The sequence below is a fragment of the Molothrus aeneus genome, chromosome 12 (assembly GCF_037042795.1).
Source record: "Molothrus aeneus isolate 106 chromosome 12, BPBGC_Maene_1.0, whole genome shotgun sequence".
Lineage (NCBI taxonomy): Eukaryota > Metazoa > Chordata > Aves > Passeriformes > Icteridae > Molothrus > Molothrus aeneus.
The window spans coordinates 574,224-599,828 of NC_089657.1; the positions used below are offsets into that span (position 1 = coordinate 574,224).

Consider the following 25,605-nt stretch of genomic DNA (forward strand, 5'->3'; position numbering starts at 1 on the left):
GTGTTTATGATGATTAAATCCTATCCCGTCCCATTCTTCATTAAAAAATTCTGGGTTGAGAGTGTCACAAAGTGAATTACAATGTAATCCTTCCTTTTAAGAAGCTGTTTCAAGTAGAAATTCCACAAAGTATCTTAGACATTGATATTTATTAAAGATCATTAATTCATGATTGGATTATTTTTCTTCAGCCATCGCTGCTTCTTTATTCTTTATGATATCTGAGTAGCAGAAACCCCTGATGCTGTTGGATCATTTCATGACTGAGATTTTTCTTTCACCACTCTGAGAAAAGATGCTTAACACTCTCGGACACTCAGCTTTGACCACAGAGCTGGCCTCACAGGTTTGAACCAATTTGGCAGGAAAATCAAAATCTGTCTCATGGCACAGGTGTTTATCAGGCATGCTGGTCCTTGCTCTCTGAATCCCTGTGGGTGTTGCAAGGAGAAGTGACTGCTGCTAAGACAAATCCTTTATCAAAGGCCTGTGCCTCTCTTTCCTTGCTTAGTTTGGTTTATTTTTTCTTTGTGGAGAGTGAGCTCAGAACCGTCAGGTCCCTCCAGGGTGTTCTTGGCTGTGAAGGAACACAACATCGTAATCCCTGGACTTTTCTGGTCATTGTGTAAATTGGCTTTTCCTTTCTTTGGGAGATGACACACCATTGGTGTACAGCAATCATTGCACACCCCAGTGGCACCCTCTCCAGAGACCTGATGTTCCTGGAGGATCATTCTTTGATACCTCTTGACTCTCCTTGATGCCTTTCCAGCCCTGCTCCAAGTACAGCTTAGAGCAGTCACACACAGCAGCCCAGCCCAGCCCCTTCTCAGATTCTTGGCAGGGGATGCAGCAACTCACCCTAGGGACTGGTACTGGCTGCTCCTGCGGTGCCACAAAACACTGACCCACGCTCACAGCCACTGTCCCTGTGCCTTCCCTGTGGTCCCTGTCCTCTGCCTCTCCCTGTGCCCAGGGGGGTCTAGCACAGTTTTTGCTTTCCCCGAGACTCTGAGCCCCTTGGTCCACCTGGAGTTGGAGTAACGCTGGTCAGCCCCGAGCCTGTGCCTCACGTTCTGCTGTGGCGGCCTTTCCCTGGAAGGACTCGCTTTTTCTCCCTCCTCCCCAGGCCTTTCCACAGCCACTGAGATGCAGAATGCTCCTCTGTGCCGCCTGCTTGCACTAGGTAAATTATTTGTGTAATGGGCTGGGGTTATTCGTTAAAGTTGGCAGAGTAACTGTGAATCATCAAATCTCCCTGAATTCACTCCTCACAAGACACCCATAAAAGACCCCATTGTGTGGAGCAGTGATGGGAGCGGAGCCGGGGCCGGACAGAGGGACTCACTCAGTTGATTGTGGATGTGCAGAGGCTGAGTCCGCGCATCGCTGTCCGAGGGCTCGGGTGTGCCCGTGCGCACGCCGCTGGCAATTGTGTGAGCTCTCGTGGACTGGGCGCTTAGCGAGGACCCCGATACAGCGCCTTAACCACTGATGTTGCCTCTGCTGGAACGAACACTTTCTCCTTTTTTCCTCAGTTTTAACAAGAAGTGACAAATCTGCTCCAGTGCACCCGCGCTGTCCCAGCGGCGCCCGGCGGTGCCGGAGCCCCGGGCTGCAGAGGGGCCGCTCCGGGCGGGACACGCGGGGAGAGCGACACATCCCGCAGCGGGGCGGGCACGGAGCGCTCCGCACCCGGCGGGGCCCGGGGGGCGCGGCCGAGCCGGGCCGAGCCGTGCGGGGCCGGGGCGGGGCCGGGGCGGGGAAGGGGCTCCGGAGCGCCCGCCCTGCGCGCAACCTGAGCGCAGGAGCGGCGCCAGGGCCCCGCCTCGGCCGGCGGCGGGAGCGGCTGCGCTCGGTTCGGCTCGGCTCGGCTCGGCTCGGCTCGGCTGTGCCCGGCTCTGCCCGGCCCCGCTCCGCTGCCGGCCCCGCTCCGCTCCCCGCGCCGCGGGCGCTGCGCGGGCTCCCCGCGGTGTCCCCGGCGCCGCCAATGACGGCGGCCGCTGGCGGCGGCGGGGCCGCGGCCGGGTGAGGCGGCGGCGGCGGCGGAGGAGCGCGGCGGTGCCGGCGGGGCCCGCGCCCTCCCGCACGATGTCAGCGCAGGGCAAGTTCAAGAAGGACAAAGAGATCATCGCCGACTACGAGGCGCAGGTCAAAGGTGCGGAGCGCGGGCCGGTGCGGGCGCGGCGGGGCCGCCTTTGTGTGCGGGGCGGGGCGGGGACGGGCCGGCTCCGGCCGCGGGGCTGCGCCGCCGCCCCCCGCCCCTCCCGCGCTGCGGCAGCGCCGGGCGCGGAGCCGCGGAGGCACCGGCGGGGGAGCCCCGGCCCGGCCCTGCCCGGCGGGCGCTGCCATCGCCGTGCGGCGCTCGGCGTGCGGGGCGCGGGGATGGGCAGAGGTCGCTCGGCCCCCGAAGCGGCGCTGGCCGGGGCCGCCCTCGGCGGGCAGCGCCCAGCGGCGGCCGAGGGAGCCCCGGGCTGTGCGGGGCGGGAGCGCTGCCCGCGGCCTCCCGGTGCGGAGGGCATCGATCCTGCGGTCCTTATGTAAGGAAGTTCGCCTTCGTGCTCCGGCCCCTCGCCTCCAGGCCCGCTGTCATTATTATGCAAGTGCCGGTGGTGGTGCGGAGCGCGGAGCTGTGCGGCAGTCGCTGCGTTCCTGAGTGTTGGAGAGGAATAAAACTAGAGGTTTTGTCTGTTGAGACCACTGAGCAGCAAATCCCAGGCTGCAAGTTAATTCTTGTTTCGAAGGAAAGTTGGTACCCTGTGACACACGGCAGCTCTGCAGCCCAGGGAAGGGCTCAGCGGCTTGGAGGCAGAGGGAAATGAGCCAGTGTAACCTTCTGTCTATTGCACGCCCAGGGATTTTCGCGTTGGTACCAAACTGTAGTAATGGGCATTTCTGGGTAACTTGGTAATAAATCAACTCCTTACTGCGATTATTGCTAATTCTGTTAGTTGATGACAGTTCCTTTTCCCACCTTCAGACGGAGGATACTCTCTGCTTACTTCATGCCTTTCACTTGCATTGCCTCCTTCAGTGCCCCCACTATTGTATAAAACCAGCTCCACTCCCCCTTTGCTCAGCTGTTTTGTATGGATATGTGTTCACCACTTCATTATATTTATGTCCAGGACGTGGTTAATTAAAAGTGTAAAATAGCTTTTCTGCAGATTAATTTGTGCTTGTGCAAACTCAAGAGCTGCCATTTTTCTCCAGATCCCAGCTCAGCTGGGTGATGGCTGGGCTGCACAGGCTCCGCTTGGAAAAGTCTCTGCCCAACTGCGGCAGCGCGATGCCAGAGGGAGGGATTCTGGGGAAGGGGCTGGCTGTTGGTTTCGTGCCATTGTTTACTTTCGTGAATTTCAGTCTTTTGTAGCTGGCCTCGGAGAGTGACGGAACAGTCACAACACACCCTGCTCGGTGCCAATTACCTTTCTGCTTGTGTGTAATTTGGGCAAATTGATGTTATTGCACCCTGCAGTTAAGCAGATGAAATATTCTTTTAGTCTGTGGTATTGTTCGTTTTATGGGAGGGGATTTGCATTTGTTCCTAGAGACTGTCCCATGGTTTCACCTTATTCTCAAAGATGTCCTGGGCCGGGTGATTCCTCTTTCTCGGGTGCTCAGGGGCAGAGGGGTCACTGGGGGCAGGACTGGTTCTGAGCTGTTCCAAAAGCTTGGCTGTGGATGTCTCCAGTGCTTTTCTGATTGTTGTTTGTGAGTGGAGTACTCACAGGCCATGATCATTCTTGGCCTGGCTTCTGTAGCCTCATGGTTTCCATATGTGAGGCAGTTAATGCTGGAGTGTGTGAGGGTGTTACATTACACCACAAGTGATCACGTTTTGGGCAGCTGTAATGCAGGCAGTTTGCTGCTGGGCCAGTAATAATTTCCTTGGTACTGTTCTGTGCATAATTACACCTCCAGGAACGTCTGATTCCTGATATGGGGTACCTGGTCTGTGTTTTCATCTGCATAGAGGCTAATTCTTGTGTTGACAGGATGTGAGCGTGCCTGTGGCTGGGGAGAGCTGGGCAGTCACGCCCCAAGGCCCGAGTGTGCTGCCTCTGGGGAGGTGGCGTCCATCCCTGGGCACGCTGGGTCTGTCACAGCACCAGGGTCATCTTGGGGTGACCGTGGTGAGGCGCAGGGCTCCAGTCCTCACAGCTGTGACGGGGTAGCCATCACTTGCTGTCACCTCCCTGTGGGGACCAGGCTGCTCCTGATTTTCCCACCTTGCTAAACTGTTGGAGGAGGATAACCATGTGAGTTTGGAGGGATTGGTGCAGAGCTCTGCTGTGGCCTGTGCTTCCTCACTAAATAGGGGCAATGTGAGCAAACGTGGCTGAGCAGGTAGGACAGCGTTGTCACTGCATTTGTAGGGACCCAAGAAGGGCTGGTGGCCAGGGATGCACTGCAGAAGGAGGGGGCTTTTTTGTGCTCAGTTGTGTGTTGAGTGTGCCAGCCTGACATGGACCAGGGTTTGTGATCATCTAAATCTCTTCTGAGGCTGTGGCAGTGACCATGAACACCCACCTCCACTTGTGCACAGTGTGGTCTCTCCTGGCTTGACTGAAGGATTGGATGTAGACTACCTCATTATCCCAGATATCCTGTTTATTTTCTTCAAGGATTGAGTCATTACATTGTTCATCTCTAATCCCTTGCTACCCTCGTGAAGACAGATGCCCAAACCTCCAGAGAAAGACTAAAATGGAAGAGAAGGAGAGATAAGAAGAGGGGAAGTGGTGGCAAGGGGGACTAACAACCAAAGTGTTGATACAGAAATGCTGAAATATGAAAATGATAATAGCTGAAAATTTGAAGCAGTGATCTCATGCTAGGGAGGACGGGCCTGGAATCTGAACACGCACAGTGCTTGTCCCCACGGCATGGACAGGAGGAGAAAATGGAAGGGAGAAAGGTGGAAAACCCTGCGTGTGAGCTCCAGGCATATGTCAGCATGCACGGAAGAGAAGTAACCTCGGCAAAGCTGCACTGGGAATGCATTTGAAGCTGAGGTCAGGGTTGGAAGCAGGCAGGGTGCTGCTGCTGTGAGGTGCCAGCCATGGGTGAGGCGATGATCTGCCAGCAGTGCCTCAGGTGCGTAAAATCAGAGAGGAGCTGCCGAGACACCTGGAAGCACACAGAGGGGGAAAAGTTACTGAGGCTGCTTTCAGGGCAGTTTGGCTGCAGCCTCTCGCTCTGGCTGTTGGGAATTGGAGCCAGGGCTGGGGTGGGAGCCCAGCCCTGCCCGACCCGCGGGTGCCGCAGCCTGGGCTCCAGCAATCGAGGAGCCCACGCGCTGTGTGGGGAGTGAGATTGCATGGGGGAGGGTTGAACTGGGAATTATCTTCGTGCACAGGGTGATTTACTGGCCATGATGGCTCTGTTCCTTCCCTGGAGAATTGTGTCTGCTCCTCTCACGGTGGGAAGGAGTTGTCCTGAAAATGCTTGCAAAGATAGCAGGTGCGTGTGGGGCGCTGCGAGCCCTGCTGCGCACGCTGTTCCTGGGGGCTGGGGCAGGGGCTGACAGTGCTGCAGGGCGGGTGAGGCTCTGCTCGGTGCCACTGTGCTGCTGGAGTGGGAGCACCGGCAGTGACGGCTGCTGTCCGCGGCGGCTGCAGCGCAGCTCTGCAGAGTGTTTGCTGCCTGCCCGTGCACGGAGACCTCTCTGTCACCTCTCCTGCACACACGCAGTGCTGGCAGGCTCCTGCCCACGGTGCAGTGTCTCCTGTCACTTATCCGGGCTCTGTCCTTCTCTTCTGCTGCTGCTTTGCACCCTCCAGCTGTCCAGAGAGGGGAGAGCTGGCCCCAGCACTGGCAGGAGATGCTTGCTGGATGGTACCAGAAAAGAAAACCTGCCTCCTAAAAGTATTCTTAAATATTTTCTATTTGCCTTAGCCTTGCAGACAGGAGTGGTGGTGTTAAAAATAAACACCAATGGAGATATGGCTGCAGATTTACAACTGCCACATGACAGCTGCCTGCGGAATACAGAGCGCAGCAGATCCTTGGATGCACAATTTAAAGTGCGTGTTTTCAGACGTACAGGGTTTTTTTTTTTTGGTCTATCTGGCCAGAAATCTAAATAAATGTATTTTCCTCATTATGGTTATATGCCTGATTTGTGTCTTTAATGCAGCAAAACGAACCAGTTTTAATTATGCAGATGCAACCGCCTATGGTCCAGCGTTGGCAGTCTTGCAGAAAATTGCGCATTGTGTTGATTGGCTGTTTAATTTTATATTGCTTCCTGCAGTTTTGCCTTAACCCTGGCAAAACACAGGCCCCTGTGTGATCCCTCTGGCTGCTGTTGGCAGGAGACTGCTGTGAGGCAGTGGCATCTTGTGTGGTGTGACTGGCAGGTGACACGATCCCTTGTGATCCTGGAGGTGGGGCTCCCAAATGGTGCCTCTGGCTGCACAGTGGCAAGGAGATGATTCCTTGACTCCTGTGACTCTTAGTTGCTGCATAAATTGATAATAAAACTAGAGTTTTGATGGTTTTAGCATCTAAAGACACTAAAAAGATTTGCAGACTTGGGCCTAAGAAAACTAATGTATTCTTTCTCATTTTCATAAAGTTTAGGCTAATTTATCATTGCCCATTAGCTTCCTTTGACTTCTTCTATTGCAGTAGCTGCATCCCGTATTTGTGTCTATTTTCTTTTCCTACCTCTTGCCCTCTTTCCACTTTGCTCAGAAAATGTTGGGAAAATTCCCATGCCAAATAATTTTCTAGGATACTGGTTTGCTCAGGGGAGAAGCTCTGCTTCCCAACGAGGAGAGGCATCAAGGCTTGAACTTGGCAGCTCATTGAATGAAGTGGTTCTGTGCAAGAGGGAAAGTTGCACCCCTTCGTGAGGGCCAGTGGGGAACTGCTAAGTATTAATCACAGAAACAGATAGAAAATGTCTGTTGGCTTAATTGTCGTGCTTAACAAAATGTGGGGAAGCGTCACCCAAGGGCACCCAGTGTGCCTGGCCCAGCTCAGCTGGCTCTGGTGGAGCTGGCTGCAGCAGGTCCTGATGGATCTGATCTGGTTTCTGCTGTGACACTTCGGGAGAGCTGCTCCACGCTGCTCCTGGTTCCTGCCACCCCTTCCTTGCTGTGTTTCCTCTGCGGGTCTGGAGCTGGGTTTTACTGAGCCCTCCGTGTGCGGGCACCGGGCAGGCCATGTGCAGGGAGAGCAGGGAGTTTAGACATGATTCCTAATAAAGATTAATTGTCAGTTTCTAATGGAAACAATTTGAATTTATCAGAGATGTTCCTGCAAAGTGCAAGTCCTGCGTGCTTCAGCTGAGTCAGCAGCTCCTGCCTGTGACTGAGCACCAGCAGCTCTGTGCAGCTGTGGTGGGATGGTCCATCCATCCTCAGCAGCTCCTCCTCTTGTCTGCTTGGCCAGAACTGCTGGGCAGCATGTGGGGGTCATGGCTTGTCCCAGGAGGCAGGAGCTGGGGTCCTGCCGTGCTCTCAGGTGATTTAGATACAGGAAAAGGGTATTTTGGTCCTCTAAGCCTGGGTATTCTTCCCTGATAGCTGGCAGGTGCTGGGGTGTGCAGCTGGCATTATTTGTGAGTCTACCTCTCCTCCTGATAACGATAAAATCCTCTTACAACACTTACTCGAGGCCTGTAGCTAGTCCTCGTTCCAGGTGAAGAGTTTTAAGGGCCGTTAGAGTGCAGCACCAAATGCCCTTCAGGTGCTTAGCAGATATTTATAAGCCTCTGTAAGGTGGAATGTTGTAAGTTCTGTGTGCGGTTTCAGCCCCTGTCAGGGGCAGGATTTACTCTCCCTTTTGCTGGCCTGTGGAAGATGAGGGGGGAGCTCTCAGGTTTTCTCCTGCCTGGCTTTGGCTTGGTTTCAGAGGCTGTTTGTCAAGCTCCCACGCATGGCAGCAGCGGCAGCAGTCACTCCTGGGATGCCTTTGCTGCCCTGGGAGCAGCCGTGCCCCTGACAGGGACAGGGAGGGGACAGGTCACACGGGTGACAGGGGACAGGTCACACGGGTGACACAGAGGACAGGTGACACAGGGGACAGGGAGGGGACAGGTGACACAGGTCACACAGGGGACAGGTCACACAGGTAACGCCTGGCCCGGGGCTGCCAGGGCTCAGCAGCGTGTGCGGGCACGCTCCTCGCTCCTCCTGCCACCCCTCAGCACAACTGGCACCAAGTAATCTCCCCTTTCTTACAGCCTGGGTGGCTCTGCGTCCTGACTGTTGATTTAATCCCAGGAGGCCTTTGCTGAGCTGCCAACCAGCCCTGCTCCTGAAAAGGTGAATATTCCTTCCTGATGACTGATGTGCTGTGTGTGCCCCACCTCTGTGTCAGTGGTGTGTGCCTCAGCAGTGGCTGAGGACAGGGTGAGCAGTGTGAGTCCGTGTGCTGGTGGGTGCAGGTGGGCTGTACCTGTCACCTGTCACTGCTGACCATGTGCAGGTGGGCTGTACCTGTCACTGCTGACCATGTGCAGGTGGGCTGTACCTGTCACCTGTCACTGCTGACCATGTGCAGGTGGGCTGTACCTGTCACCTGTCACTGCTGGCCATGTGCAGGTGGGCTGTACCTATCACTGCTGACCTCCCTAGGGCTGCCAGCCCTTGCCCCATGCTCCTGCTCTGGGCCTGTGGTTATTGGATGCACTTTATGCTGTTCACGTCTTCGAGAGCCTGATTTGTAAACTTTTCCCTGACAAACTGGCCTGAGATAACTTATTTTAGTCTCCCTTTTCTCTCTGTAAGGCACTTGCAGTGGTTTGGGCAGAGGCAGCCACTGAACAGTGTATTGCAACATGCAATTTTAAGAGAGGAAATGGAGTATCAAAATAAAATTAGTGAGGGAGTTCATGCGGCTGTGGCGTGTTCCCTGGGCTGGTGTGATGGGGCTGTGTGTTCCTTAGTGCCAAGATGCTGTACGTGGGAGTGTTTGCTGTCTGTGATTTTCCAGCAGCTTGGCTTCAGAGTTCACGTGAGAAATGCCCCATCACAGTGCAGCAGGCAGGGACATGCAGCCCCACTGCTCATCCCAAGGTTGTGCTGTTTCTCCCAGGGTTGTTGGTACTCAGCAGTGAGGAGACAGCTGGGAGGATGGCCACAGTAGGGAAGGAGAGGTTTTAAAGCCTCCTTAATTTAAATATTCCACTTTATTTTACCGACAAAGGCATGTAAAAAAGGTGTGGTAACATAATCCCAGAGTGGAAGTTGGTGCTTCCCAGCCTCTTGCGGAGGTGGGTCCCCAAAGTCAGCTCTGCAGGCACAGCGTTATCAGAGGGGAGCAGCAGCAGTGCCTCTGCTGGTGTTCATGTGGCTGGGGAGTGTCTGTCTGTCTGTCTGTCTGTACTAGGTGGGTTCTCTAGTTTGGGAACCTCTGGCCTGGGAGGGATTGGGGACCAGAGGGCTGGAAACTTGGGGAAAAGCTGCTGCTGTCAGTCCCTTGCTTGCACGACTTGTGCTGTTGAGCTGCCTTAAACAATCTGCCTCCCAGAAGTGTTTCTATTAGCTTTACAAATGTGCTTTCCTGGCTATGAAGCTCTGCTTCTCCTTCACCATGACAGAGCCCAAAGATCCGTTTCCTTCTTGCTGCTGTAGTGTTGCTGCTTTGTTTGTTTGTTTGTTTGAAGAGTCGTTTGTGGTCTCCAGGCACTTCTGTGGCACGGTGAGAGCCCGAGGGGATGTTGTGCTTTGGAACTTCAAGAGGAGATGATCTCGAGAACAGATCTAAGCTCGAGATCATCAGTTTGATAATTTTAGGTTGCTGGCCTCATGTGTGTGTGAAGGAAAGGCGTGTGTGTGTGTAGAGGCTGCTGCGGCTGTGAGTGCCCTGTGCGAGGTCTGCCTGCACCCCTGCTGCACCCACGGCCGGGCACGTCCTGCTCAGACCACCTGGAATTAATTCACTTTCACAGTCCTAGACAGAAACTCTTGTATTGGCTGCAAGATCTGCCTGCACCCCTGCTGCACCCACGGCCGGGCACGTCCTGCTCAGACCACCTGGAATTCACTTCTGCAGTCCTAGGCAGAAACTCTTGTATTCTGCCAGCTCTTCCTTTAATCGTTCTAGATTTTATTTTCCATTAAATACCTTAAATGTTTTGTAGGGGATTTCCTATTGCCCTGTTCTTTTTTACCACCAAAGTGAATGGGACTTCTACTCTGGTAATAAATGAACATGGAAATCAGGATCTCCACTGTAATCGGATTTTTCAGATAGCTCAGGAAGAGCCTGAGGAAGCGTGGCAAAAAAGAGTTTTAATTTGGAATAGATCAAGTAACCTGGGAATCAGACTCTCAGTAGGTTCTTTCAAAGCATTTTTTGTTTCTTTTAACATCCTTGCTGGATCGTGTTCTGAGTGACTCATGGCTTTAAAAGCATTTTTTCCTGCATGTTTTTTCCTGCTTGTGTGCTCTTGACCTACTGTTGCTAAAATTCCTAAAGAAATACTAAGTAAACATATTGTAAGTGAAAATGTCATATTCTAAACCCCTGGAAGTGAAATCATTACAAAGAGTACCCGTGTAGTCATTGTTCTGCAGGATGGCAGTGTGAGATGCACTGCTGAAATAACAATTATCTGTTCCGTGGGAGAGGTCAGCTCCGAGCTAAGGGGGAGTGAGAAGAAGAGGAAAAAAGAAACGCACACTCTTAGCCTCTCCTCCTAATCACAGAGCATGTACTCGTTCATCCCTGGGACTGTGGTGTGGATGTAGCTGCCTACTGCTTTTAAATGCCTGTCCAGGGCAGGGAGGAGACATCTGTGTGGCATGGGAGAGGAGCCTGGAGCAGATGGTGTGTACCTTTCTTAAGGCTCTGGGTGGAAGGAAGGAATTTTGCAGGTCACAAAGCTGAAGAGTAACTTCAGAATTAAACCTTCATTGGGGGTTTAGTGCAGCAGTCATGGGAAGAGTCCCAGGTTGTGTCCCCAGGATTTCCCTGACTCTGTGAGAGCTGGGTGCAAACCCTGCTGGTTTCTGGCCCGTGTGGTCTTGTTGGTGTGCCAAGAATTTGGAGGCTGGTCACATTGTCAGTGTGAGTTTGCTGCAGTGTCCTTGTGTGTGGTGTACATCACAATGACAGTGAAAAAGACATTTATGGTCACCAAGCTAACTACGGAGCCTGCAGCAATTCATGGTGGCAGTACACCTTTGGAAGAAAGAAAAAATCTTCAGCGTCCTCTTCTTTCACTTTCTTGGAGTCTTCACCAGGCTGTATGTGTCCAGAGTTTGTTGGGAGGAGCTCCTTGTCCCCAGTGTGACGTCTCAGGTTTCCCAGGAGCTCATCTGCTCTTTGTCAGCCTGCATCCAGACTTGCCAGGACAGGAGCACAGCTGGTCCTTGCAGGCTCTGAATTGCCAAGGTGGCAGCCGTGGCTCCAGCTGCAGCTTCAATGGGCACCCTACATCCTCGGCTTCTGGGATCACCCTGGCTGAGCTTTCCTGTTCTCCTGCATTGCAAGGCCTGTCCCAGGTGAATCCATCTGTGTGCCTTTGATGGCAGTGCCACCGCTGCCCTTTGCTGTTGTCCCTAAGTGCTGCCTGCTTGGTGTTGCACTGTGGGGCTCTTTAATTGTTGTTTGTCATCGTGGGAATTGCTTGTTCTAAAACCAATTACAACCTGACAAAACTGATCTGCCTTATTTACAAATACATCCATCTGGCCGTGGATTGCCTGATAGAGCTGCCAGAATAATGTGAGGCCTGGATTGCTGCTGAGTTACCAAAAGGCTCCTGTGCCGGCATCGCCTGGAGCTTTGCTGCATGGGTGTTCTGTGTAGAACAGGGGAATTAGTGATTCAGGTGACAAATGCTGTGCAGACCAGGCAGAGATGAAGCAGTGTGTGCATGTCCTGGCCCCACGTGGAGCCAGAGGTGTGGTGGAGGTGCTGCTGCAGAGCAGCTCCATGAGCACCAGCTGCCTCTGGCACCTCGCAGGGGCTGGGTGAGCTGTGCCCTGCTCACGGGGCAGCTGTGCCAGGAGAGGGATGCACACAGGGGCTGGCTGAGCTGTGCCCTGCTCACAGCAGAAGGACACACACAGGGGCTGGCTGAGCTGTGCCCTGCTCACAGGGCAGCTGTGCCAGGAGAGGGATGCACACAGGGGCTGGCTGAGCTGTGCCCTGCTCACAGGGCAGCTGTGCCAGCAGAAGGATGCACACAGGCTGGGTGAGCTGTGCCCTGCTCACAGCAGAAGGATGCACACCCCTGCTGGAGCTGGCAAGCTGGAAGCCTGGACTTTGGGGAAGCTGGAAGCCTGGGCTGTTTGGAAGGGGCTGGTGGTGGGTGCCACTCGGGTGGGTGTTCTGTGCCCTTTGGCTGCTGCAGCAGCTGTGGGAATCCAGACTGCAGGATGCCCACCTGAGAAAAGTTCCCAATCTTACAGATTCCTAATCTCCCAGAAACCTGCTTGATAATCGAGGCAGGACTAGATTCCTCCTTGGAAGCTGTAGTCTCAGAGTAGGGTTCATGTAGGCAAGAGGAGATGGAAGGTGCCTGGGGTGTGAGACTCTGATTTCAGCGTGTTCCTGGAACTCAGCTTTGAAAAGGCTCAAAAAAGGAGAAAAATGAATGGCTGGTGTCGGGACATTGGAGATAAAAACCATCGGATCTGGTAGCTGAAACTGTTTCAGACTATTTTAGTTTTCCTATGAATGTTCAGTTGCAGCTTAAAAAAGAACTGAGACATTATGAGTCAGTTCTGATTTCACCCTTGGGCCAGCAGTTCAAAGCTGAATATAGTGAATTTCAGAAGCCTTCACTAACAGCCTCTGTTCCTTGTTTACTCTGTGTGTGGCCCAGAGAGGGGAGGAGACAGAGACATACGTATGTTTGTTTATATACATATATAAACAAATATAGCACGAGGAAAACAGGGAGGAGTTGCCCCCCTAAAATAAGTAATTGAGATTAGTATGTCTGGGTTTTGGCAAGTAGCTGGAGGTGAGTAAATTGCTTATTGTGAATAATTGATATGAGAAACTCAGACCTGTTTTTGTTTGCGATTTATCTAGGAATGAACTTTAACTTTTATACTCATGAATAATCACTTGCTTTTCTCTGGCTGGCTGAATAAGTGAAAATTCATAAATTGGGATTAACTGTCAGTACAGAACACTGCAATCTGTATAGGAAAACCTGTGTTTACAGGGATCTAAGTTTTTTTTGATTCCCCGTCACCATGGTAACAAAAGATTTTCCATAAGGGTGAGCTAGTCTGGCAATGGGAGTGAGGTAGGACATTCCCATTTTACCTCCAGATCTCTGAACGTTCTTTGACCTCTTAGCTCAGATTTTTAGTACCACATAATGTGGGCTTTTGGTGATGGGATCTTTGTAATTGGTGACTGTTAGCATGCTGAAATTGGTATTTGTGTTATAATCCATGGTTTCCCCGATTCTCAGCAGGGGCTGGTTCCTGTTAACAGCTTTTCATAGGAATTTTTCTGAAACAGTTAGAGACAAATAATGGCCTTTGATTTTCCTCTTCTTTCTCCTAATACTGGACCATAGTTTAAAGCTGAAAATATGGGGGCTCCTGTGTTCCCCCATGGGTTATGGGCACTCTGTAGCTGTCCTGGTGAGCCCTGACAGGGTTGTGGGCACTCTGGAGCTGTTCTGGGGCTGTCCTGGTGAGCCCTGACAGGGTTGTGGGCACTGTGGGGCTGTCCTGGGGCTGTCCTGGTGAGCCCTGACAGGGTTGTGGGCACTGTGGGGCTGTCCTGGGGCTGTCCTGGTGAGCCCTGACAGGGTTGTGGGCACTCTGGGGCTGTCCTGGGGCTGTCCTGGTGAGCCCTGACAGGGTTGTGGGCACTCTGGGGCATTATTTCTGGGAAATATTAATGTGTAGCCTTCTACCTTTTCACTGAAGTGATTGTAATTTTATTTGTAATTTATATTTTAAAACTTAAAAGTATGCATCTCGAGTTTGATCTTAAAAGTTCCAGCATGTTAGAAATACACAGTTTTTTGTGAGGCTCTTGGATGTTTTCTTGCCTGCATTTGCCTGGCGGTCAGTCTGTCCGTAGCCTGTGCCTTCCTCAGCTCACCGTGTGTTCTTAATTAGCTCCCCGAAGGCCATACTGTGATTTTTCCCGAGCAGGGAGTGGGCACAGGGCCATGATGATAAAGCCTGGAGAGAGCTGCTGTGGCTCTGTGTGCTGGGATAAACCAGGGGTCCCTCCTCCCTCCATCCATCCCTCCCTCCCAGAGCAGCACGCGGCTCCTGGCAGAACTTCCATGTGTGTTGTGCTGAAATCTCTTCGGCTGTGCCCCGTGTGTAGCAGTAGTGTGGTCTGGGGCGTTTGCAAGGGGATTTCTGTGGCTTTCGGTGCGGATGTGCGCTGTGGGCTGGCTGCCCTGTGCTGGGGAGGGCAGTGGGGCACTGACACCCCCTTGGTGCCGTGGGAACGCTGGCTCTGCCAAAAATCTCCTAATGCCTCTCTGCTGTATCTCTGTATCTTCTGGCAGAGCACGCATCTTCGACATATGTTCCTCTGGTCTGCAGATAAAATCCTGCAGTGCTGGGAGATCTGACATCCTCCCTGGCTAGCCTGTTACTGATTTGATACTTTTGTCCCAGTACTGAAACTAAATTTTATTTTGCTTGAAGGAGGTGACTCGTTCCTGTGTTTTCCTTGGTGCTTGTGAAACGGGATTCTCTGGGAAGAGTGCTGCAGAGAAATCACATTTTTCTGGGAGTCCAGCTGTATCCTAGGTGAAGCAAGCAGTCAGCCTGGCAGTGCTCCAGCTGGAGTGTGCAGGGGAGCTGCTGTGTGCTCTGAGCGTGGCTGATGGCCCGTGCTGCTGCTCAGAGGGACCTCGAGAGCCTGGGGGCACAGCAGCAGGAGTCTCATCAAGTTCAGCAGGGGAAATGCCAAGTCCTGCAAGTCTTTTTTCCCCCAAAGGTGGGGAAATAGCCCTTTTAGACTCACTGTGCTGTTGCAAGCTACATTTCTTAAAAAGCACTCTAATAAAATAATGGTGGGCTGGTCTCTAGCTGGATTTAAAATGTTTCTTGTAATTCACTAATGCACTTCCCATCATGTTGCCAGAACGTATGCTGTGACTTTGAGGAGGCAGCAAATGCAAGTTGCAGAGAATTCCAAATGGCCATTTATTTTGAGCAGGATCTTAGTTCTCACTTGGAGTTCCCTGCCATTACTGAGAAGGCTTAAACATTTCTCCTTGTTCTTGTGTGCTATTTAATCCCATGAGTGTGTGGAGGCCCCTGAAATCGTGCTGTGTGGCTCCATTCAGTTCAGTTTGATGGAGCTGATAAATGTTGGGTGCTTGCCTGGGGCACAGCCTGTGGGGCCCCGTTAGTGGTGGGGTCTGGGGGACCCGGGGTGTGCTGGCACCAAGCTCTGCCCAGCCATCAGTGGAGCAGCATGCTGAGAGTCCCTGGCAAGTACTTACACAACCCTCTGCTTGAGTCCTCTTGTTGGCAGTATCTTTTATCTTTTTCTTCTTGGTAATAGCTTCTTTCTCTTTTTGTAGTATCCTGTATCTTTATTAATATAGATTCCTATAGGATTTTGCTAAGAGCAGACCAGCCAGTCTTTGGCAGGATGGTGCTTTAGACAAAGAGCAGGAGCTGTGCTCCTGTGTGCTTCTCTGCTGAGCAGAGTAACTGTGCTCCTGCAGGAAGGACACAGCTGTCCTCTGTCCTGCTGTCAGCACCGTCCCCTTCACCAGGGACCATCATCGACAGGAACAGTCAGTGCTGCTGAAACTTAGCATTTTGTTCTATTTTTGCATTTATTAGCATACACTGATTATTCATAAGAATAATTACCCTTTACCAATTCACATTAATTTAGATGGCTTTTGAAAAGCAATCAAGAAGAGTGGGAATGATAATGCATCAAAGGCATATGGCACAGAGGAAATAGGGTGCATTTTACGTAATGACCATGTCAAGACACTGCCAGCTTTTCCCTTCAGACTGCAGTCATTGGTGATGGTTGTGGCTAAAGGCCACAATGTGCTCCCTACCTACCATGCTCTTTGTCTCGCTTCTGTGTCCCTTCAGAAAGAAACAACATCATTTTTGGGGGCACAGCATGAGCATGAAAGCAGGCAAAACCATATACTAGGTCATTTCACCATTCCAAAGTGCCTTGCCTGTCCCTGCACAGGTAGGGTTAAATTCTCAAGTGCTTTTATTATCAGGGAGCACATGAAGCTTGGAGGATACAGCAGATTCTTGTCTGCCCTCAGCCACAGGGAAGAGCCCTGGAGTCTTCTTCATGGCCAGGGTGTTTCTTTGGAGGGGAGAAGGTCTTGACAGTACAGTCACATCTTGGGTTGTTTAGAGGGTCACACACCTGAGCAGGGCTGTGAAGTGTTGCTCTCTCAATCAGGGTGAGTCTTCTCTGACTTTGAACTAGGCAAAAATCCGAGTGTCACGTGGGACTCGTGGCTTAAAAGTACTGAGTGTGTTCTTTTGCTCTGGGTTACAGATGCTGCTCTGAAAGCCAAATGTGATGTGATGAAATAAGAGTGCCTTGGTAGACAGAGATGTGGAGTGAGTAATCCTTCGAGAAGGGCAGGAAGAGGCAGGGTTCAGTTCAGGTCAGAGGACAGGCTGAGCAGTGTCATACACGTTTTGGAGGAGGAGAACAGCAAGCATATATAGGGCTGGTCTTCGTGATGCTTCAGTGGTTAAAACCTTGTTTTCTCAATTCAGGGAGATAAATTCTTCTGTTTTTCAAGTGAGCCTGGAACTGCTCCTGTGCAGATTGGTACGAGCGTTGATCAGCTGGTGCTGCTCGGCAGGAGCAGCTCCCCAGCCCAGTGTGGTTCCAGTCAATATTGGCTGCTTGCAGTGAGCACAAGTCATCCCTCATTGGGAGTGTCTCACAGAAGGAATGACTCCTGCATGGAAAACAAACACTAGTGAGCTGTGGCAGATATAGCTCCAGGATTATTTTGCTGACATTGTCAGGATTTTAGTAACTGAGAAGAAATCTCCATTGAGGAACGTTTGCAGGGGGTTGGTTACACACTTCATGCGCAGGGAGGGGTGGGTGTCAGTTCTATTAGTCTGGAATAGTGTGTTGTCAGGAGATATGAAACGGGGATGCTGCTCAGGCTGGCTCTGTGGATTCTGCTGCACGTCATTCATGCACTGTTCCGCATTCCATGTGCATTATTTTGGGCTAAATAAGTGAGCCCCCGAGTTCATCACTGCTTCAGCTTTGTGCTGTCAGATTGGAATGAGGACACGCTCTGGATCTGTGTGATAGAGTGGGACTTGTTCCACCAGAGCCTTGTGTTAAAGGAGGAACACAGTTACGGCAGTGCTGGAGACTTCTGTTTATTCCTGGCACTGATGGCAGGATGTAATCACAAAATTAGGAATTCGTGTGAGGAACAGTGACAGCATGCTGCCACCTTTATTTGTTTGAAATTTTGTATCTAAAGGAATCTGTTTACAGCATAAGGAGAAGAGGAAAATACAGTTTTCTACCAGCAGTGCTTTGGTACTTCATTTGATTTATAAATTATTTGATAAGCATGGATGAGCAATCACAAAGAATACTTAAAAAAAAAAAAAGCTTGTAATGTTTTCTTTCACTTTGGGGTCTGAACTCATGATACCCCCTATCTAGGACCTCAAGATTCGTTGGACTATGCCATGCTTACCTCTTGGCAGCAGTAGGTGCAGTTCCAGGGGGGTTTTAGTCCACAAAGTGCTGTTGAGCATTGGTGGTGAGCTGTTCACTTGGGTGGGTTTGCCTGGTTTGTGCCCAGGTGGGCAGAGCTGGTTTAGGAGCAGGGAGGAATGTGTCCCCTGTGTGTGTGAGTTACACTGCTGTGCACAGGGGTCTGGGCTGAGCCCCAGATGTGCTGAGGCTGACTGCTGCCCCTGTGCACGGATTGCAGACCCATCCCTGCCCTTCCAGGCTGCCTCTGCTCTGCCCACACACCTGTGTGCTCCAGGGACACGAGGAGGCGTTTCACGGTTTGGGCTCCAGTTCAGACCTAGCTGAGTGAAGAGAGGGTGCTAAACAGAGCTCAGGATCACATAAACGGGCAATTGGATGTGCGGGAGAGAATGAGAATGACACATGGGGCAGAGGAAGGAAAGGCTGGCTCTGGGAGGAGCCCAAGGGACTCTGACTCTTCAGAGGGTTCGTGCAGGCGGGTGGTGATGGGGGTCCCAAAGGCAGAGGCTCGAGGTGCCTCTGTGCGCTGCTGTCCCCGGGATAAATGACACCAGAGGGGTATAGATGATACCAGATACAAAGGGAGCTCTGCCCCCGGAGCGGGCACAGCTGTGGGGAGCAGCCTGGGGTGGCAGCTGCACTCCTGTGCCTGTTCTGCCATTTTAGGGGGGTGAGATTGTGGCTGATGCCTTCAAACACAGGAGGGCTAGAGCAGAGCAGAGAATACGTGTTTGGAATGCTCCCAAAGTGTAACATATTGCACATGCATTATGTAGGCTCGGGAAACGATGTTTAAAGTAGCTGAGCCCACAGGCTACTTGGACAAAGCAAATATCAAGACCATTAAGTTCTCTAGCTAAGCTTGACTTGTTATTAAGGTCATTTCAATGCGTATTTTGATAACTGTGAGGTTTCTGTGTAACAACTTTGTGCTTGAAATTTTTTTTTAAATCAGTTGGAAACATTTTGCCAGATCTTTGTCAAGCTGTCAGTGAGAGCTTTGTTGTACGCAGTAGTGATAGAGAAACACTTTTGAAAGTAATTTTTCTTCTTTTTCACTCTTAGGCTGACAAATTGGGAGAAGCGGGTTCTCTGGTCATGCAGGTCAAGCAGAGAAAGGGAGGTTCTCAAAGGGACTGCAGGTGTGGTGCTGGGTTGGAGGGGGTTGAGAGCCTGTCAGTCACTGCAGGGAGTGCTCAGGGAGCATCAGTTCCATGTGTTTTTATAAGCCTGTTCCAATGTCAAACCCTGTCCTAAAAATGTGCTAAAATTGCCTGACAGTATTGACCCCTCAAGATGATCCCGGGGCCAAGTGAAGTTCAAGATTTCTGCTCAGAGAAACTCAGCATTTCAAAAGGGGATTTTGGGAGGGCTGGGGTAAAACAACTTCCATATGGAATACAGACTCGTAGGTAACAATAACACATTAAAGGATGGTGATGTGTGTAAGGCGCTGCTGCTGCCGCCTAAACTCTGTGCTTTAGTGTATTTATACCTGCCTGTAGCAAATCCTTCCTCTCCCTTTGTAACTGCTTGCTGTAGCCTCTTTCCAGCTAGGGGGAGTTAGTGTTGGCAATGTTAGCATGGTGTGGATGGACATCCTGAGGCCAGATGGAAGGAAGGATACCCGGGGGAGGGCTGGGGAGAAGCTGCCCATGGGCTCAGCTGCCCTCGCCTCAGAGCAGGCATCCTGAGCTGGCTGCCCTGTTCCCTCAGCTCTCCTGCCTGACTCAGAGCGTTTCTATCAGATTTAGCCAGGTTCTGTTCCTCTGAGCTCCTGAAGTCGGGACAAGGAACGAAAGTGGAAGGCAAGGAAGTTCTGGACATCCCCACCCATCTGCACAGAGAGGCAGAGGACTCTGTCTCTTCTCTCTAAGTTTTGGAAGGGCAAAGTGTCAAGATTACAATGAGAGTGATAAATGTGACACTGTCAAAAGTAAATGTAGTTAAAGCAGGTTCCAAATAAGCCAGGAGCAGCTCTGAGTCAGCAGAGAGGGGCTATAAATACCAGAGCTGATGCAGCAGCTGCGGCTGGGGGGGCCACCAGGGAAGAAAGGAGTGGAGAGGCTCTGGGATGTACCAGGATCCACATGTGTTTTGAGAAGCTGTCAGAGAGAAGAGAACCAGAACTGGTAATTACAAGGTGCTCTCCAGATGCTTAGTCTAGAGTTAAATGGCTGGTTTTCCTAGGTTCTCCCTAAGATGAAGAAAAAACCAGAACAGGTGACTCAGAGCTGTGCTTCAGTGGCAGGGGGAGCTTGTGCAGGTGTACAGGGACTTCACCTGCACTGGAGCAAGCACTGCTGTTGCTTGTGCATCTGTATTCCCAGCACCCTGGAGGGAGAGTTCACAGTAAACAAACCTTTAATTTAGCAGAGTTTTAAACAAAGTCTGTGTTCACTGTCTCTGTGTGGTGTTTTTGGGAGATACAGAAGCAGGGGAGCAGTGCCTGTATGCTGCAGGTTGGGGATGTGCATGGAAGTGGCATGGTCACAGCTGACAATGCACAAAGATTAAGGGCAAAACAATGTTCTGATGTGCTTTTGCAATTGAAGATTATCTGGTGATAAAGTCATGAGATGTTTATTTGTGGGGAGGTTTGTGTTTTGTGTATGTAATTGCTTCCTTTTTGCACCTTGGACGTCTGCAGCCATGTATTTTTAAATGAATGGTAGAAACCAGGGCTGACAGGTTTAATTTTCCACTCCTGCAGGGCTCTGCCCACTGACATGCTCCCCTCTGCTGTCCCTGCTTGCCAGAATGATCCAGCTTCTTGTGCTTCCATCTAGTCTTTGTTTTCAGTCCTTAGTTTAAGTAGAAATCCGTGGCTTTATTCGGACCAGTCCCCTTGTCCCCCCTGCTCTCCCTGTCCTCAGATGGGGTGGCAGTGGCATGGTGAGGGTTGCTGGTGGCTGCTTCCATCCTTCTGTCTCCTGTGTGTTCTGCTCAAGTCTGGATTTCAGGTGGGCGGGCAGTTCATTACTCTTCCTGCAGCATTTATGCAGATTGCGGTCTGAGCTTATTTTAGAAGAGCAAAAATCAGGAGCAATTAGCAATCTGCTCAGGAAGGAGCTAGGAGAGAGGCAGACAGCAGCTCTGTGGCATGCAAAGGACTGGGCTGTCTGCTGAGCTCGGCCAGTTGTCCCCATGGAGCCCCTTTGTGCATCAGTGTGGCCGTGTGGGCGAGCACTCCTGCTGCCAGCTGGAGCAGAGCCACTGCAGGTGAGCAGTGCAGGAGTTCTGCTGGACTGCAGCTGCAGGCTGCAGCCTCACGGGCTCAGGTGCAGGCAGGGCAGTGTGGCAGCAGTGCTGTACAGGAGAGGCAGCTGTGTCCATAGCTCAGGCATGGCTGCCAAACCCTGCCAGGGGCACAGGCTGCCCCAGGACACCCCATGGGCACAGGCTGCCCCAGCACAGGACACAGGCTGCCCCAGGACACCCCATGGGCACAGGCTGGCCCAGCACATCCCTGCCAGGGGCACAGGCTGCCCCAGCACAGGGCACAGGCTGCCCCAGGACATCCCTGCCAGGGGCACAGGCTGCCCCAGGACACCCCATGGGGCACAGGCTGCCCCAGGACACCCCATGGGCACAGGCTGGCCCAGCACATCCCTGCCAGGGGCACAGGCTGCCCCAGGACACCCCATGGGCACAGGCTGCCCCAGCACAGGGCACAGGCTGCCCCAGGACACCCCATGGGCACAGGCTGGCCCAGCACATCCCTGCCAGGGGCACAGGCTGCCCCAGGACACCCCATGGGCACAGGCTGCCCCAGGACACCCCATGGGCACAGGCTGCCCCAGGACACCCCATGGGCACAGGCTGCCCCAGGACACCCCATGGGCACAGGCTGCCCCAGCACAGGGCACAGGCTGCCCCAGGACACCCCATGGGGCACAGGCTGCCCCAGGACACCCCATGGGGCACAGGCTGCCCCAGGACACCCCATGGGCACAGGCTGCCCCAGCACAGGGCACAGGCTGCCCCAGGACACCCCATGGGCACAGGCTGGCCCAGCACAGGACACAGGCTGCCCCAGCACATCCCTGCCAGGGGCACAGGCTGCCCCAGGACACCCCATGGGCACAGGCTGCCCCAGCACAGGGCACAGGCTGCCCCAGCACAGGGCACAGGCTGCCCCAGCACATCCCATGGTGCCTCCTCACCCAGCAGCCCTGGGCCAGGCCATGGCTGACCCTGTCGGGGAGATCTGACCAGGGCTTAGTCTGCCCTCGGTAACAGTTCACATAAATAAACAAATGCCAGTCTTTATTTTCTCCCCTGCCAGGATGATGCATTGCTTTATTTAGTGACCATCGTTAACATGGCTGCATCTCAGCCCTGTAGTTTTCCTTGTATGAAGGGATGTGAATTCAGTGAATTGGAGAACTCTGCATGTCAGAGTGGGAGCAGAAGAGAAAGAGGGGATTTTTTTAAGAAAACAGTGCTTTGACAGAAGGAATGCTGGAATGTTTACATCTATATCTTGTCTTCCATATGCGTGTGGCACGAGGCAAGCGTGGCAGGAGAGTCCTGCAGGAGCGGTGCTGCAGCAGCCCTGCTCTGCATACCAAGGAAATCAGCTGAAATATCTGAGGGATTATTTTCTGGAAGTGATGGACACCTGCAGTGACAGCTGACTTTAGCCAGAGCTGTAGCTGCGGGAGCCCTTTCTGTCCTGATAGGGCTTCAGGAAAAGCTGTGCACACTGGTGCATATGGATTGCATTTGTCTGCTGGCTCGCTTCCCCTGGAGCTGCCCAAGTACCTTTAATGCCCTTTCTTATTTCTGGGTGGGAATTTAACACTCCTGTACTATACCAGGCTATTTCTGTATTTTCTTTGGTGTTTATCTATAACCATCTGGTTTTGCACCCACTAATAAATGGGATGCTGGGGAAGATGGTGAGAGCAGACAATATGCTTTATGCTGATTTACCCTTCTTTAGAAGGCAGGAGCACAATCACTTTGTACTGAAGAAATGAATAATCTCTGCTTTGTGGGTGGCAGCTGCACAACCCAGTGATCCCAATGTAGAACATATTATTAGCCTCAAGCTAAGCTGTCTGCAGTCTGGAACTTGCTCCAGGTCTATAGTAAATGATGAATTCATGAGGAGGTTGTGAAGGATTGGGCTGGATCCTGTCTGGTAGCGAAAGCCCTTTGGAGACAGTCTGCTGGATGCTCCATTGCATGTCTGTTACCTTCTGAATATCCTTGTGAATATCCATCCTTCTGCACTGCAGCAGGGCGTTCTGAAGGTCTTTATTCACCCTGAAACACCCCAAGACTGCTGGTGCTGCCTGAGGCTGCGTTTGCAGCCATTGGGGAGGGTTGTGCTGGCTCTTGGGAAGGTGAAATCCCTCCCCACGTTTGTGCTTCCTGTGTGCAAGTTCCAGGCTGGCTGGATCCGGTGACGGATGATGCACTTCCATTGGTCACGGCGCAGCTTTCCCTTGCTATTGCGATACTCTGCTTTTTCTGGAAAGGAGGAGCAGGGAAGAGCAGGGTCAGCCCTGGGCTGGCATTTTGCTGATCTCTGGGGCAGAGGCTCTGAAGGAAGCAGCGCTGTTGATTCCCTGGCAGCAGCTGAGGCTTTCCTGGTCAGTGCTGATGGAGGCAGGGGCAGAGCATCTGCTCTTGCCTTTGGCCAGGTCCTTGTGCTGAAATTGAAAAAGCACAGTGGAGATAGTCAGCCAAGAGGACATGGAAGAACAGCATTTCTGGGTGATGAGGACATGCTCCAAAGGAAGCATGATCAGGCTCCAGGAGGGCTCAGGAGGTTTTGGTCAGAGGCACAGTGTGAAGCTGGCCATGCCAGGTACAGGGCCCAGGGAGCCAGCTGCCTGTGGTATTTGTAGGAACATTAAATCAAACAAATAAGAGAAATTGGGCAACTGCTGCTGTTGGAGTTGCCCATTCCTGCAGGTTCCTCAGTTTGAGTCTACTGCTTTGGAATTTGTTTTTCTTGTTGTTTTCTGTGTCCCTTCAGACTGGGAGCAGTTTGGCCTTGAAACAAAGTTCAGGCCCATCTCCACTGCAGAAAAGCACAGTGGGAAACAGCAATGGCAGAGATGCCCAAGGAAAGACTTGTTTTATCCTATCTGTAAAATTAGGTTGTAATCCAATCCGTCTCTCTTTCTGGAAGATGTTGAGGCTTATAGGATACTTTGAGATGTGAGATGAAAAGTTCTTAAAAGGAATTATCCTGTGTTTTTAATGCATGTAAAGTATTACTCTGGAAGAGAATTGGTTCAGTGGATCCATGAATACACAGATTTTTCAGGCCAGAAGGCACTGCTGGGTAATCTGATCTGATTTGTGTGTATAATATTTGATCCTGTTAGGGCTGTACAGAGGTTGGGGAACTCGCACAGATACAAGGGGCTGGCTCTAGGAACTGTCTGCAAAGCGCCACTCTCTTAATGATCTGTGAAATCTTTCCATGCCTGGATTAAGGAATGTGAGGTGCTGAAGTGAACCGTTTAATGATCTTCTCCTTTATTCCATCTCAGTGGCTCAGGGCAGGATTCTCATTCTTGTTCAGCTCTTTCTTTTCCAGTTTGAATACATTCTCCTTTGCATCTTAATAGCCGCCAGCCCGGAGCTCCGGTTACATCATTTCAGGGCTTTGAGCTGTGAAAGCCCCCCTTTCTCCAGCCACCCCGTGCCTCCCAAGCGGGCAGTGAGGGTCTGGAGCTCCTGCCGCCTGTGCAGGAGGGCAGGCAGAAGAGCTGTTTTCTCTGGGGAAAAAGCCACCATCTGGTTTGGTGACGCTTCCTTTGCTCTTCTTGAATCGTGAACAGATACAAAAGATCTGTTTGGTTCTTTCTCTTTAATGCTTTTGTGCATCCCTTGTGTTCCTAACAGGCAAAACCAGAGGAGGCACAAACTCAGCAAAGGCAGCTGTTCTGCCTTTCCCCTTCTCCTCCTGGGGACAGAGCTCACTTGGGCAGAAGTGCTGGCTGTGGGGCACAAGGGGCTCCCCAAAAGACACAGGCAGCAAGCAGGGGATTGCCAGGGATCTTGGAGTGCTGGAGGTTTGGGGTGGACCTCTCTAAAGTTTGGCTTCTCTAATGTAACACCGAAAACCCCAAAACAAACAAACAAACCCAAATTCAAACCCCAAACAACAAAACCAACCCCAGCCTCCTCTGAGTCTTTTTAAATGAGCATTTCTGGGGTCTCACTCCAACTTTAGTCCTGTAAATTCTCCTTCCCATTGATCAGCATGATGAGTGCAGGGCCGCATAGCCAGACAACAGGGTGCAGGGACAATAAATGAGATTTACTCCCTCGGTGCTGCTCGCAGTCAGACAAAAGTGGCAGCAGATGTGACCAGTTCAGGCTGTGAATTACAAGTGGACGAGTCTCTGTTCCCAGGGAAACGTGGAGGTGCCAGGGGCTGTGGGAAAAGGAGCTGGAGGATGCTGCAGCCCAGGCCAGGGGCTTCCCCCACGCCAGCCCTCTCACTGGGGCTGGGGTCGGGGTCCCTGTGCCTGGGGGTCCCTGTGCCTGGGGGCGTCCTTGTGCTGGGCATCCCTGTGCTTCGGGGGGGTCCCTGTGCTTGGGGGGGGGGTCCCTGTGCTTGGGGGGGGGGTCCCTGTGCTTGGGGGTCCCTGTGCCGGGGGTCCCTGTGCCCAGGGTCCCTGTGCTGTGTCCCTGTGCCGAGGGGTCCCTGTGCCCGGGGTCCCTGTGCCCGGGGTCCCTGTGCTGTGTCCCTGTGCTTGGGGGTCCCTGTGCTGTGTCCCTGTGCTGTGTCCCTGTGCCCGGGGTCCCTGTGCAGTGTCCCTGTGCTGTGTCCCTGTGCCCGGGGTCCCTGTGCTGTGTCCCTGTGCCTGGGGGTCCCTGTGCTGTGTCCCTGCACTGGGGGGTCCCTGTGCTGTGTCCCTGTGCCTGGGGTCCCTGTGCTGTGTCCCTGTGCCGGGGGGTCCCTGTGCA

The 25,605-nt window shown here is 52.4% G+C and overlaps 1 protein-coding gene across 2 annotated transcripts in view; it reads left to right on the forward strand.

The window, feature by feature from the left end:
- The first annotated feature begins 2,050 nt into the window (after positions 1-2,050).
- The window catches only part of SRGAP3 (SLIT-ROBO Rho GTPase activating protein 3), a 73,446-nt gene continuing 49,891 nt past the window's right edge, over positions 2,051-25,605 (forward strand). For both annotated transcript variants that reach the window (XM_066558387.1, XM_066558388.1), the window contains exon 1: positions 2,051-2,158. In XM_066558387.1, coding sequence (XP_066414484.1) covers positions 2,092-2,158 — 67 coding nt within the window. In that variant the 5' untranslated portion in view covers positions 2,051-2,091. The remainder of the gene's footprint in view (positions 2,159-25,605) is intronic.